Source organism: Lissotriton helveticus, chromosome 11, assembly GCF_964261635.1.
Source record: "Lissotriton helveticus chromosome 11, aLisHel1.1, whole genome shotgun sequence".
Classification (NCBI taxonomy): domain Eukaryota; kingdom Metazoa; phylum Chordata; class Amphibia; order Caudata; family Salamandridae; genus Lissotriton; species Lissotriton helveticus.
The window spans coordinates 109934684-109949184 of NC_136072.1; the positions used below are offsets into that span (position 1 = coordinate 109934684).

Genomic DNA, 14501 nt, shown 5'->3' on the forward strand with positions numbered 1-14501 from the left:
GCCTTGTCGCTGCCCCCAGACCATGTAACACCAGTCGGGGGCAGATTACAACAGTTCCTGCCAGTCTGGGAAGGCATTACCACAGACAGGTGGGTGAGACAGCTTATTCAGTATGGTTATTGTCTAGAGCTAACATCAACTCCACCCAATATACCCCCAAAACACCGTCCTATGTCCGCAGAGCACATAGACTTATTGCAACAAGAAGTTCTCAGCATTCTGCAAAAAGGGGCTATAGAACTCGTCCCTCTACAGGAACAGGGTACAGGGGTGTACTCTCTGTACTTCTTAATCCCCAAAAAGGACGTGTCTCTCAGGCCAATACTAAACCTCAGGCATCTAAACCAATACATCTTGTCAGAACACTTTCACATGCTCACTTTACAGCAGGTCCTACCATTACTCATTCAGGGAGACTTCCTCGCCACACTAGACCTAAAGGATGCGTATTTCCACATAGCAATACATCCAGCACACAGGAAATATCTCAGGTTCACCATCCAAAATCAGCACTACCAGTTCAAGGTACTGCCTTTCGGGGTGACAACAGCCCCCAGGGTGTTTACCAAGTGCCTAGCTACAGTGGCTGCGCACCTACAGAGAAACCATATTCACGTCTACCCGTACATGGACGACTGGCTCATCCAAGCAAAGTCAGCCCAGCAATGTGCCAGCCACGTGTCACGCACTATTCACCTCCTACACAGCCTCGGATTCTCATTGAACTACCCAAAGTCTCATCTTCAGCCCGCCCATGTACAACAGTACCTGGGGGCAACATTAGACACTTTGGTGGCAAAGGCACAGCCAAACTCAGCAAGAATCAGCAGCATTCTGTTACTCATTCAAAAATTCAAACCCCAGCACTCGCTCCCAGCCAGAGTGTTTATGCAGTTGATAGGCATGATGGCCTCCTGCATCTACATAGTCCCTCACGCAAGACTACACATGCGTCCGCTTCAGGAGTGCTTAGCACGGCAATTGAACCAGGCTCAGGGGCAATTAAAAGACCTAGTGTTGGTGACCGGTCGTGCATACAACTCTCTGCATTGGTGGAACCCACAAAACCTTTGCAGGGGACGACCGTTCCAAGAGCCTGTACCACAAATAGTGCTGACGACGGACGCATCTCTCCTGGGATGGGGAGCGCATGTCCTCCATTACACAGTGCAGGGACTATGGACAACACAGCAAAAAAGGATGCACATCAACCTGCTGAAACTGATGGCAATAAAGGCGTTCAAGGTACATCTGTGCAACAAAGTCGTGTTAGTCCGGACGGACAACATGACTGCAATGTTCTACATACAGAAGCAGGGGGGGGGGGGACACACTCTCCACAGTTGTCCCATCTAGCGCAAAGCATGTGGAAGTGGGCCATTCAGAGAAACATCTTCCTTATGGCGGAACACCTCCCAGGCAAGTACAACCAGATGGCGGATCTGCTCAGCAGACACAGCCACCAGATGCACGAGTAGGAGATACATCCCTCAGTACTGCGACCGTACTTCCAGCGGTGGAGTCATCCAGACATAGACCTGTTCGCCACAAGGGAAAACGCAAAATGCCAAAGCTTCGCCGCCAGGTTTCCACATCCGCAATCTCAGGGCAATGCGATATGGATGAACTGGTCAGGCAAGTTTGCGTAGGCTTTTCCCCCAGCCCCGCTCATATCACTAGTGGCACGCAAACTACGACAGCACTCAATGACCCTCATCCTAGTTGCTCCAACGTGGGCGAGGCAGCCGTGGTACACCACATTCCTAGAACTTTCCGTGGTGCCTCATCAAAGGCTCAAATTAACACCCAGTCTTGTAACGCAGAGCCATGGCGACATTCAGCACCCAGATCCGCAACAGTTGAACCTAGCGATCTGGCTCCTGAGGTCATAGAATTTGGTTACCTAAACTTGCCTCCCAACTGTATGAATATTATCAAGGAGGCAAGAAGGCCTACGACCAGAGCATGCTATGCGGCAAAGTGGAAGCGATTTGTCATCTATTGTAACAATAATTACATTAATCCGCTAGATGCATCTACTCAAAACATCATATGTTATCTCTTACATTTGCACAGATGCAATCTGGCTTACAGTTCCATACGGATACATCTAGCCGCCGTAGCAGCTTATCTTCAAAACAGGCAGCACCTTTCACTCTTCAGAGTGCCTGCTATTAAAGCTTTCCTAGTGGGACTGAAACTAATCATTCCACCAAGACACCCACCTTCACCTGTCTGGAACCTCAACGTGGTTCTCACCAGACTATTGGGACCACCTTTTGAACCTCTACAATCCTGTGAGATACAATTCCTAACATGGAAGGTGGCCTTTTTAGTGGCTCGTACATCGCTCAGAAGAGTTAGTGAGCTGCAAGCCCTAACTATTCAGGAGCCATTCATACAAATTCACGCTAATAGGGTAGTACTGCGAACTAAACCTAAATTTATGCCAAAGGTGGTGTCCCAGTTTCACATCAATCAAGCTATAGAACTGCCAGTATTCTTCCCTAATCCAGATTCCGTGGCAGAAAGAGCTCTACATACCCTAGACGTTAAAAGAGCTCTCCTGTACTATATAGACAGAACAAAACTTTTCAGAAAGACCAAGCAACTGTTTGTTGCCTTTTCCCCACAGCACAAGGGCAACCCCATTTCCTAATCGGGTATAGCCAGATGGATTGTTAAGTGCATACAAATCTGTTATCAAAAAGCTAAACGCACATTAACAGTTCCCCCACGAGCGCATTCAACACGCAAGTTAGGGGCATCCATGGCTTTCCTAGGAAACATTCCTCTAGAAGACATATGTAAGGCAGCCACATGGACTACCATACATACATTTACCAAACACTACTGCGTAGATGTACACTCAAAGCAGCAAGCAGCCGTAGGGCAGGCTGTACTCAAAACCCTTTTTCAGACTGCTGCAGCTGGCACGGGCAACCGCCGCTAGGAGGAAACTGCTATACATTCTATGCATAAGATGTGAATTCAGCAGCCCACATGCCTCAAACGGAATATGCTACTTACCAGTATGCATCTGTTCTTGGCATGTAGGGCTGCTGATATTCACATCGCCCTCCCTCCTCCCTGGTGCCTGTCGCAGCTGTATCACTCTAGCATGGACATCACTTACTGTATCATACTCCATCCCTGCCACAAGGGCGAAAAACAATCTGAGGATGGAGAGGCTGCCCATGCGCACTGTAGTCCAGGGGAGGAGCCACCTATCTCGTGATACTTCGAAGACTCTTCCAGGACAACAATGTGCAATCATCCGGACCCAACACTAGGCGGCGATCTATGCATAAGATGTGAATATCAGCAGCCCTACATGCCAAGAACAGATGCATACTGGTAAGTAGCATATTCCTACTCTTATATTTTGGAACCATGAGGAATGCCATCCTCTGTTATGTAAGCTGCTAGGATTTTTTTTTTAATAAAAAAAATATATATTTATATTATATATGTGACTGTACTAGATTCCCTCCATATCCTTTAACTTAGTTTTTTGATTAGTTACGTTCTTCCTCTTTCGTCATTAACTAAAACTAATTGCAATTGATATGTTTGCATTCCAAAGTGTTGCAATTATTATATAATAGATTTTGTATTAAAAAATATTACTTTTTCTAACGTCAGGTATGATGCAGCCATTGACTTGTTTACACGCTCCTGTGCTGGCTATTGTGTTGCTACGTTCATTTTGGGAATTGGTGATCGTCACAACAGCAACATCATGGTGAAAGATGATGGACAAGTAAGACGTATCCAATAACTTAAAAAGATAACCAAAAATGACACATAGTAAAATTATAATACAAAGTGGTGAGGCTTGCTTGAAAACCCACACAGGCCATACATTGTGTATTTGTAAATATGTGGTCAATTTCACCTTGCATTAACGTTGGCATATTGACATAATCTTTCAATATGATGTTATTTCAATTTGTTATATCAGAACATACAATATTAGGTGATTTTTGACAGCTCATTTGCAAATAAAGCATATGTAACAAGGGTTCTGTTATCAAGAGGAGCAAGAACTGCTGTGTTTTAAGCAAAAGCTTTAGTGTAAGTTATGTGATAAATGTGTAAGTTATGTGATAAATACTTCAGGAATTGGCTGGGCACGAGATTCTGTGGAATGTAACTTAAGTCACCTCTTTGCAGCCAAAAGACCAATCAGAAAGAGTGATCTTCAGGTTGAAACATGGAATTTGTTAACCTTGTTCATCATCTATAAAGCCATACACTGCCTTACCCAAAGAAAAAAACTTCATTTTGTATGTGTGTTGTACAACGAGAAACAAGAGGAAAAAAGGCTAATTCTCAAAAACCAGAAAAGCCAAAACATCTAAACAGGTCTTGTCTTGCCTAACGCTATAACGGTGGAACTCCATCATGGGCAATATTTGATAGACATCTAGCCGCAGATTCCTTAACTTAGAATATCTCCCCAGGTGTCAGCCTTGATCCAGAAAATCGTTTTCCCCAGCAATACCTCTGCACGCCAGGAGGCGTTGTCGCCCGGCTCCATCCTGACGTCGTCCACGAAAGTGACGACCGTGGAGCTATATAAGCCCTTCCCGGCGCCATAACGTCAGTTAGCATCTTTTCCGCGGATCCGGGAAAGTAATACCTTGGGTCTGTTATTGTTCATTACAGGCCTTTTCGACGCCCTTTCGCGTCCAGGAACAGTGTGTTCGATGCCCCTTGTGGGATTCAACCGTGCCGGTCCTGCTTGCGGCAGATGACAGCATCCGACCCTCACGAACTCTGTATATGGTGCTTGGGAGAGCACCATAACTCTGTGGAGTGCGACGTTTGCCGCATGGAGCTGCTGTCTGCCCAGATGTCGCGAATGGACCCTCGCGACACAGGTCTCCTTCTCCAGTGGAGTCGGCCATGCGGCGGGGCCGGTCCCAGCGCCATTACTGTCATTAGCCTAACTCAGGTAAGCATCCCCCCGCCCCCCCCCCCTACCCCCGCCTCCCTGGCGCGCCTCCGAGCCCCACAGCGGGGATGGCGACTCAGGTTGGTACACAGCCGGCGGGTTTACTCTGACATTAGAGTCACCGCAGGTAAGCATTCCCCCCCCCCCCCTCCCTAGCGTGACTCCACGCCCCATAGGGGTAGGGAATCAGGTTGGGACACTGCCGGCGGGTTTACCCTCGGCTCCAACCGTGTGCCTTGACTCTGACACCAGAGTCGCTGCAACATCAGGACACCGCCCGGAGAGGCATCCAATGACGTTTAGCCCTTCTATAGCGCTGTCGCACAGCCTTCCAAGGTTCCCTGCGGCATCGCTGGAGGTGGCTGCGACGCAGTGCACAAAACCGCTTCGGTGTACTCTCTCCCCCTCGGGAATGATGAGTCTACGCCGGTCCGACTCCGAGCGTTCGAGGCCTTTTCGGAGGTCACCGAAGAGGCCTCGACCCTTCGAGCCGGCGAACTCCTAATGGCCTCGACTCCTCGAGTCAAGGCCTCTTCGGGGGTCACCGACGCCAGCTCTACTCGAGGGGTCGAGACATTTTTGGAGGTTGCCGCCTCGACTCGGGCGGTCGAGGCCTTTTCAGAAATCGCCGACGCTTGCCAGTCTGGGCCGCCGACGCCGGCTCGGCATCCCCTCGACGCCGATAACGTCTCCAGCTTTAGTGGTGGAGGATGTGGTCCCGGTGGGTTCACCACCCCTGAGTCATTTCACTCATCCTGCTGCTAAGCCTTCATTAAGTGGCCGGTTTCGCTTGCGTCCATCGCCTACTGATGACTTGCTTTCACTGCCTCACGGGGCAAAGGAGGCTAGTGGACGTTCGTCAGGGCTGTTTGCAGGGCTGCAGACATTTTAAGGATGGAGCCGTCCTCACTCTCTACTCCTTCGGGTCCCTTGCTAGATATTCTCCACCAGTGTGCGGGAAACATGGAACCATTGTTACCTTTTGCGGAGTCATTGTCTCAGAACATGGGCACTGCCCTTCTCGGGGAACCATGTGGATCGTGCTCTTGACCCCGCCTTTTTGACCCTCCAACCTGGAGCAGGAGGACTTGTGATTCAGGCAGCTCTCTCCGTGACTACTGTTCAGTTGCATCCTTCCACTATGGAGTCTCGGTGGTTGGAGTCCTATGGCCGCGATGTGTTGCATCCGCCAGCTTGGGACTCCTGTCCCTCAACACGTTGTGTGTATTTGCTCGGGCTACATTTGCCCTTTGGGATGCTGTTGGCCGGCTCCTCCCCTCCATGCTGGAGATCTCTCGTGCCGATCTGGCCCGCCTAATCAGTGATGGCCATGATATGGCGCACTTTTCAATTTGGTGTGCCATGGACACTCCGGTTCCTTACTTCTTGCAGGACACTGCGTCCAGTTTGTCCCTTCCTGTCCTGTGCATATTCCTAGTTATCAAGAAGTGGCTATGGTCTATGCCTTTCTGCCTCTGTGCTCCACCCCTGATGTTTTTCTGGGTGCGAGTTCTTACTTCCATTATGGCACAGGTGCTTCTTTAGGTGTCATTACTGTGTGTATTCTTCTCGACGTTCTCCATTTTGGTAGTCGGTCTTGGGCCGTGTAGGCTTTGGCGCCAGGCTTCTGTCTGTTCCTTCTTTCTATCCCTTATGAGCATTCTCGTGGTCTATGTTTCTGCTGTCTCACGGGGAAACCAGGATTCTTCTCCTTCAGCGACCTGTAATTTTTTCTGCATTCTTAACTGTTATGCAGCACACCGGTGCCTTTGTGCCGCTTGCATTACTCCCCTATTTAGGATTTAGTCTCCCTACGTACGTGTGACGACATTCCTGTCTCTTGTGTGTATATATTGTGGATTATACACGCCGCTGGGGTGCTCGCATACTAGGTATTTTTTGCCATAGTGTGAGACATTCTTGCTTACTCTTTTCTTCGGGACAGTGTCCTCTGTGTGTTAATAGCCTCGCAGGTTATCCACTCACAGTGGTGCCTTTTAATTTGTTTGGCTGCATGCATACCTCCTGAGCTTTTGCTCAGATGGTGGCTCCTCTGTCTCTGTTGGCACTAGGCTCTGGGCTCGGCCCTGACACTGTTGTCATATGTCCTATGCAATACACATTAAGGTGTTTTTTCTTCCACCCACGTGTATCATGCTGCGGCTCCGGTTATTGGTCGGCCAGTCTCCCAACTGTCCCATTTCTTGTGGCTTCCACTGCGGTGTGTGTTCAAGCGGTATGCTCTACCGTTGTCATGTACATTTGACCCTTGGTACTTCGTTCCTCTTGGGTTATAGAGACCAATGCCTGGATCCTTCTTTGAAGGTCTCGCTGCATTGTTTCTTACATTGGTACAGAACTTTTAGTTCCGTTTTCCTTTCCTCTATGTCTATGTCTGGGAGAGGGAGGTCTCACACCATCCCTCGTCGGATTTGGTGTCTTAACCATACCTTGTTCATGCTCCTTAAGGTGGGTCATGGGTCTAATGCTTGTTGTCCTTGCATTGCGGTTTAAACCGTTTTTTCGTCAGCATCTTGACGAATATGTTCTTCTGGAACTTGGTGGTTGTTTCGCAGACCCTCCTCCTATGGGGTATGGCTTTGGTATCTAATCTAAGTTAAGGAATATGCAGCTAATGTCTCTATCAGAGTTACTTACCTTCGGTAACGATATATCTGGTAGAGAAGCAGTCTAGCCGCAAATTCCTTAACGCCCGCCCACTCTGCGTAGACCTTTTAATATGCTGTCTTTCCACCTAGCCTCCCTCTTTCTGGTGGCCTTGGTCTTCCGAGGGTGTGCTCTCACACCTCACTCTGGGGTAGGGTGTGTTGTTTTCCGTGGGACCCTTTGGACTCCTCTCCGTCCTAGTGTTTGGTTGGTGGCCTGCTCTCCCACCTTCCTTTGGCAGCTTTCGAGCCTTTTCGCTCTCCACTCCGTCCACGTTTTAAGGTGGTTCAGGTTTATACTTTTTGCTACCTTCTCATGTTTTTCCTCCTGTGCTACTCACATGTGGAGTTATTCTGTTTTTAATCCGCTCCCACACCTATGGCTCCTCCTTTCTCTGGCAGTGGGTTGATTTGGGTTGGGTTCTCTTGATGCTATAGTTCTTCAATCTCTGGAGTGTGTTTGTGGTGAACTTTCTAGTGGTCATTTACTTAGAGTCCCTTGTCTTGCAACATGTTGCTTCAATATTGTGGTTCTTTTCATTTTTTCATTTCCCTTCTGCGGTGACAAGCTGTGCCTCGCTTGTCATATCTTTTGTGCCGCTGCCGTTGCCCCTCGAGGTGGGGCACGGCTTGGCAATCTGTTGGGCCCTTGCTGGCAGCAAGAACTCTCTGAGCTCCCTTCAGCCCCTCCGGGGACTGGGTGCTTTTTTAGTGATTTTATTCTTTTTTAACACATACTGTTCCTGTGCTATCGCAGTTTTTTTTCACTGCTCTGCATTGTGGCGCGGAAAAGTTTCCTGTAGAAAACTGATGTCAGCAATGCGGGAGGTGCTTATGTGGCTTCATTGTCATAATTTCCGTGGACTACGTCAGGACGGAGCCGGGCGACGCCGCCTCCCGGCGTGCAGAGGTATTGCTGGAGAAAAAGATTTTCTGGATCCAGTCTGACGCCTGGGGAGATAGTCTAAGTTAAGGAATCTGCGGCTAGACTGTGTCTCTACCAGATATATTGTTATCGAAGATAAATAACACTTTCATTAGGCTAAATCCTGATCTCCTCTTCTGCTCTAGATATCTGGGTTTTTGCAAGACCTCTACACACACTCTTATCTTTAAAGCACTCCGCTGCCTGAGTGACTAGTTCTGCATGATAGTAATACTAAAAAATAAATTATGACAAACATATTTTTGATGCAGATAAATATTGTAATGCAATCTGATTCGAAGTGTTTGTGACACACTTTTTGTAGGAGGAGACTGAGCGGAACCACAACTGTCAAGTTCTGCTTTAGTAATTTCGGGAATTGGTGCTATTTTTCTGTATTCTATACCATCATGTATGGAGGAATAATATGGGCTTCCAGTTATTTGTAGATAAAATTGTCTTATTTCTCAGAATGTTCAGTGAGGTGTGCACATTACTTTGCACTTAATTCTATTTGTGATGGGAACACGGGGATGTTCATATTGAAGATTTAGTAGCTAGTATTTCTGATGACTAATTTACACGGTTTGGTTCATCCAAACCTGATCTTCCAAGGCAAATTGAGATAATGGACATGTGGTTTCTGTCATTATGTTTCAGAATGCATATGGTCGGATACACTGAGTTTCAAAAGTATTGAAGAGTAGAGGTGAGAGTAATGATCATTGACATGGATTGGTTGTGTTCACTTTAGAAGTATTGTGACTTTTCAGTTAGGAATGATATGAACCAGGTATGGTTAATTTTCTCCCTTTCTCAATCCCTGTGTAATTAAAAACAGCATAAGTGTTCGAGAGCTACTGCTTCTAATGATTCATGCATGTGGTGCCCTTTGGTATTGGAAATTGAAATCTCATATTAAGATGATTTGATGCATTGATTGTCATATTGATATATTCTTAAGCATATCAGATGTTGTGCAGGAGAGGAGTATTACTGGTGATTTGATTCCATGGGTTCAATGAATTTGCACATGCATTTAGGAGTAGAGCTGTTTCTGTCCCGTGAAGGGAGCAAAATGCCAAAAAAGTTAGTATAGCCAAGGTATTCTTCAATTTGTGCTAAGAAGTTTTTCACGCCTTAACAATCCACTCCGGTTCGGAAATGTATCTGTACTTAGGGAGTTATTGACATCCGGTTTTATTTTTAGGGTAGAAGTGTTGTTTTGACTTGATTGGAGACCTTGAGACCTCCACATTGGTGCATTTATAATTGACGGGGTCTGTGCGCAACACTACAATGACTTAGGTTCTTGTTGGTCAATTTTGTCTGTGAGACTGCTTTAAGGGAACAACCTTTATCATACCTTGGACCAATGAAAACAAAATAAAGCCTATGTTTAGCTACCTCTGCTGATTATTCATGCATGTGGTGCACCCTGGTTTTTCTAATCAGAGATTGAAATATCATATTGTGATTTGGTTTGACTCATTGATTGATCATTGAGGGTAATATGAGATATTCGATGTTGGAAAGGAAGTTAACAGGCCAGCATATAGGTTACTGATAGAAAAACAATTTTGTTTTGTAAAAATGTGATTTCAATGTGTGTTTGAAGGAAAGACTGAGTTGCCAAGCTTTATTTATAAGGAAACTGATCAATTGTGAATAGGAGTAAGGACTCCACCTTGTTAGTAATGAAAAACATTGGTAGCAAAGTTTATTATTGGATCATCTTCTTAGATGAGCCGTGCCTAATGTGAAGACATGTGAGTAGCTCAATATGTCTAACACCCATTTATGGACTGATCTACCATTGCTATAAGTGCATTTTGAGGTTAATAGATGTAGCTAAAGAGCCGAAAGCAGTGCTGGCTATCAAACCATTTTTAGATGTGTTTTATGGTGAATTTGACTAAGTAGTCGACAAAGCTCAATTATGTGGAATTTGAGGTTACTGGACCCAATACAGATTTTAAATCCTTATGAAGAATGGTGGCTCTTGTATTTTTAAAAGATTTGACAATGCTAAATGGGTAATATAAGGACTCAGAAGAAGGTTTTACAAGCTACTAAAGTAAATTCTCACTCAGTTGGAAGGAGCCTACAAATAGTGATGCTAAGCGAGAAGTTGATGACATAAAACCTTCAGGTGAGTAAAAGAGAGATTTCCAGTGCGAAGTACAAGGAAGATGACAGAGGAGCATATGTGCTGAATAAGGGATGTGTAGGTTTTGAATGTGTGTTGTGTGTGCTGGGTATGTTGTTGGCAGCAAAACTGAAGCACTGCTATTAAAGAGATTACAACTTCAGTATGGCTGCTGTTTGGATGCAATGTGCATTGCAGCTATGGATAGCGGTCTGAAATACCTATTTAGGCAAAAACACAACAAATCTCAAAATCCGAATTCTGCAGAGATTATGAATGCTGTGAGCCCAAGACAGTGGCAAGTAGTATTTGTTTTTTAAAGTGTGTGTATGAATTGCTGAATTATGAACAGAGTGCAGAAGTACAACTTAATTACTACATTAACGTCAACATTTTATGATGACAATTTATTAACCCAGTGAAACCCTGCAGATTCATTGGAATAGCTGCCTTGCTACGAAGCATTGACCGCTTTCCCGGCACATTCTTCTGTTATGAATAGAAGTTCCCATACATGTTTAAAGCTTTAGCTAAAAGCAATATTATGGAAAGCAGGCATGTATTGGTTGTTTTTTGCATTATCGGGGTGTAAGTAGAGCGTCACCCCAAGACACCCACAAATGCGAGAGGGCCAGTGGAGGACAAAAATGAGTTGCAGTCTCAGGATTGCAGTTTTTAGAATTTACCATGAATGCTACTAAAAAGGAGGACTGACTTGGCAAGCATGCATTGATGAGTTAGTGGACGTTGAATTGGGTTAACTGTGGCTCAGACATGTTTAGTTTCTGTAGAGTAATACATTCTGGCAAATATATTGGTCCTCTGACCACTCCACTCAAGGTACTTAGGCAGAGAGTTTTTACTGTATTGATTTGAACTAGCACTTGGGAAAAATGTAAAGTCAAAAATTACATTTTTGTTATAATACAGCATTAGTCAAAGCTAATTAATGTGGCATCTCATTATGCACTTTTTATTTTAGAAACACATCAACAAACACCTGTGGCAGGGAGTATACCTAAGTGGTGAATGTCTAAGAATAAATGTGCTGAAAGTATTTTTGTTTATGTATTTCTTCTTTCTGCAAGACAGTGGAGGTGGTGTTCTCGCTGTGGTATAAAATAAGATAAGGTCTCTTACGTCCTAGCTATGCACCATTCTCAGCTTGTGGGGAAATGACCATCCAGTGTCACAACTCTAAAGAACTCCTATATCTGTTAATTGCGGGGTTTAAAGCCTGCTAGAGTAAGCTCCTGAAAACACTAAATCTCGCGAGCGAGACTGCGCATGTGCGCAGCTCTAGGCTTCAACCTAAAAAGGAGTAACACAGTCTTGTGACTCGAAAAACTTCTTCAAACAAAAACAATTTGCACTCATCCCAGCCCGACACTAGATGGCAGACTTATGCTAAGCATGTGAATCTATAGCACTACATGGCAAGACCAGAGGCTTACAGGGTAAGTAACATAATCCTTTTCAGCTAAATCAGTTGTGTGGACCTGTTTTCTAATTACATTGTGCTAGCCCATCAACTTGTAACTGCACTGATGTTTAAGCCGGGTTATAGTTACATAATTTTGCTATTTTAAATTGTGTTTTTGAAATATTTTTCCACAAGTAGAATACATTGTTGATGTAGTTTGTTTAATCAAGGTAGAGACTCAGATGATCTGAATGATATATTCATGTATTTTCTTCTTGAAGCTGTTCCATATTGATTTTGGGCACTTTCTGGATCACAAAAAGAAAAAGTTTGGTTATAAACGAGAGCGAGTACCCTTCGTCTTAACTCAAGATTTTCTAATTGTAATAAGTAAAGGAACCCAGGAATGCACCAAAACCCGGGACTTTGAAAGGTAAGGCAAATAATGTGAAAGCTAGTGCATGTTTTTTTGTGTGTATGTATACTTTGTACTTTAAATTGTGTGCATAAAAGGGTGCAATCGACATATCTGGCATATGAAGCAATGTGCATGTCTGATGCAGCAGTGTCTAAAAAAAAAGTTAGACTTGAGACCAGTTAGACTTGTGTGTATCTCCATTGCGACCTAAATGAATGAATGAAGCATGTGATGTAAAGCAGTCCCTCCACCTCTTTTAAAAAAAATCCATTGGAGATTTACAAATAAGCAAGGTAAAGTCCCCTTGCCCAATAAGAGAGAACGTATAGTGCTACACTAATACCATGCAGTTATATGAAAAATGTACAAAGGAGTACGTGAATACAACTACCGGTGAAAAGCAGAGACATGCACACCCTATATGTAGGGAAAGAAAAACATAAGAACTCCATCATCATATAGACTCAATTACCTACGTTCAGGTATGTTGCTTCTAGCCAAAAAGTATTGGTCACTAAAGAAATGTAAAGTAAAATCGGGGGTAATTCTTGTGATCAAAAGCTCTTGTTACAGATCCGATCAAACCTCTCGGGATCGATATTACATATATCAAAGAAATGAAATGGAGAAACCTACCCGTAGTGAAGTAACTACTTTTAGAAATGCTTACGTTTGGCAGTGCATATCACTATGCTTGGAGTTGATGGCTAACGGAGCTGTTTTTTAACAATCTACTGTTTAACATCACAGGCTTCATTCATTTAGGGCACACCGTGGAGATATGCATGAGTCTAAGTGGGCTCAAGTTTGGGATTTTTTTTTTCGGCACGGGTGTGTCAGACATACACATTGGTTCATATGTCTGATGCTTCTTTTTTAACCAGTATGGGCACATTTCTTGGTTTTAACCCACAATAAAGTTTACATTCTAAACATTGTTTTAGGTACCACATTAATCAGCTTTGAAAAAGTCCTTCAAGGACGAAACACGTCACTTGAGATCATCTACGAGAAAGGGTAGAGGTTGTAGCCTCACAGCTAGAGCGGTCGACCTCGGAGCTGGGGAACCGGCAGGGACGCTCAACATCCTGTGATTCTGGGCAAATCACGTAATCTCCCCGTGCCTAACAAAAAATGAATGTATTCATCTGTAACGAAACTGGTGCTCGTGTAAAGCGCTCTGATTCCTGATATGTTCGGGTCAAATTTGCGCTATATAAAACTCTCTTTAAAATAAAACCCACCAAAACAGCTGTGCTTGTGGAACAAGGAATGCACAGCGCCTGATCCTGTTTGATTTTTTAACATCTTTAGCGATCTCCTAGCTCTCTTATAACCCCAGATAAAGTTACAGAAAGCTCTGTCTAATTGTTTGAAAAAGAGCCTATCTTGTGCCAAAGGAATTGATCTGAATAGATATAAATATTTGGGTATGATTTTCATTTTTATTAGATTTATTCTGCCGATTAAGTTCAGTGGAAGTCGGTGCCATTTTTTTAGATTCGAGGTGGTGGTTTTCATTAGTTTATTATAATTGATTTTATTTATCTCTTTGATATTTGAGGTAATTTGTACTCCTAAATATGTCGCGGTCTTACAAACTTCAGGCATTATTTGAGGGGGAACAAAGTTAGCTATTACTTGAGTTTTAAGAGTGTTTAATTTGTAACCAGATACATTGCCGAATTTGGATGCTTCTAGATTGATTGTTTTCAGAGAATCAATGATCTCAGTAGAATAAATGGATCAGGCGGTCTCAATTTTCCTGATCTAAAACTTTACTTTTGGGCCTCATTTATAAGGCGTATTAGATCCTTATTAGACCCAGAGAATTTGCTTTTCTACCATCATTTACTTTTAAAAGAAAATTCCAAACAGTTTCTACTTCGCATTACAGACCCGAATTTCTACAAAAGGGTAAAATTTAAGACTGCACGGGATCTAGTAAGGATTTGGAAAG

General features: G+C 44.2%; 1 protein-coding gene across 3 annotated transcripts in view; it reads left to right on the forward strand.

The window, feature by feature from the left end:
- The window catches only part of PIK3CA (phosphatidylinositol-4,5-bisphosphate 3-kinase catalytic subunit alpha), a 339084-nt gene that overhangs the window by 296238 nt on the left and 28345 nt on the right, over window positions 1-14501 (forward strand). For 2 of the 3 annotated variants that reach the window (XM_078665664.1, XM_078665663.1), the window contains exons 18-19: window positions 3646-3763; window positions 12405-12556. In XM_078665664.1, the coding sequence (XP_078521790.1) occupies window positions 3646-3763; window positions 12405-12556 (270 nt within the window). Of the gene's footprint in view, window positions 1-3645; window positions 3764-9211; window positions 9261-12404; window positions 12557-14501 lie in introns of those variants that run through there. The other variant, XM_078665665.1, reaches the window with a different exon arrangement.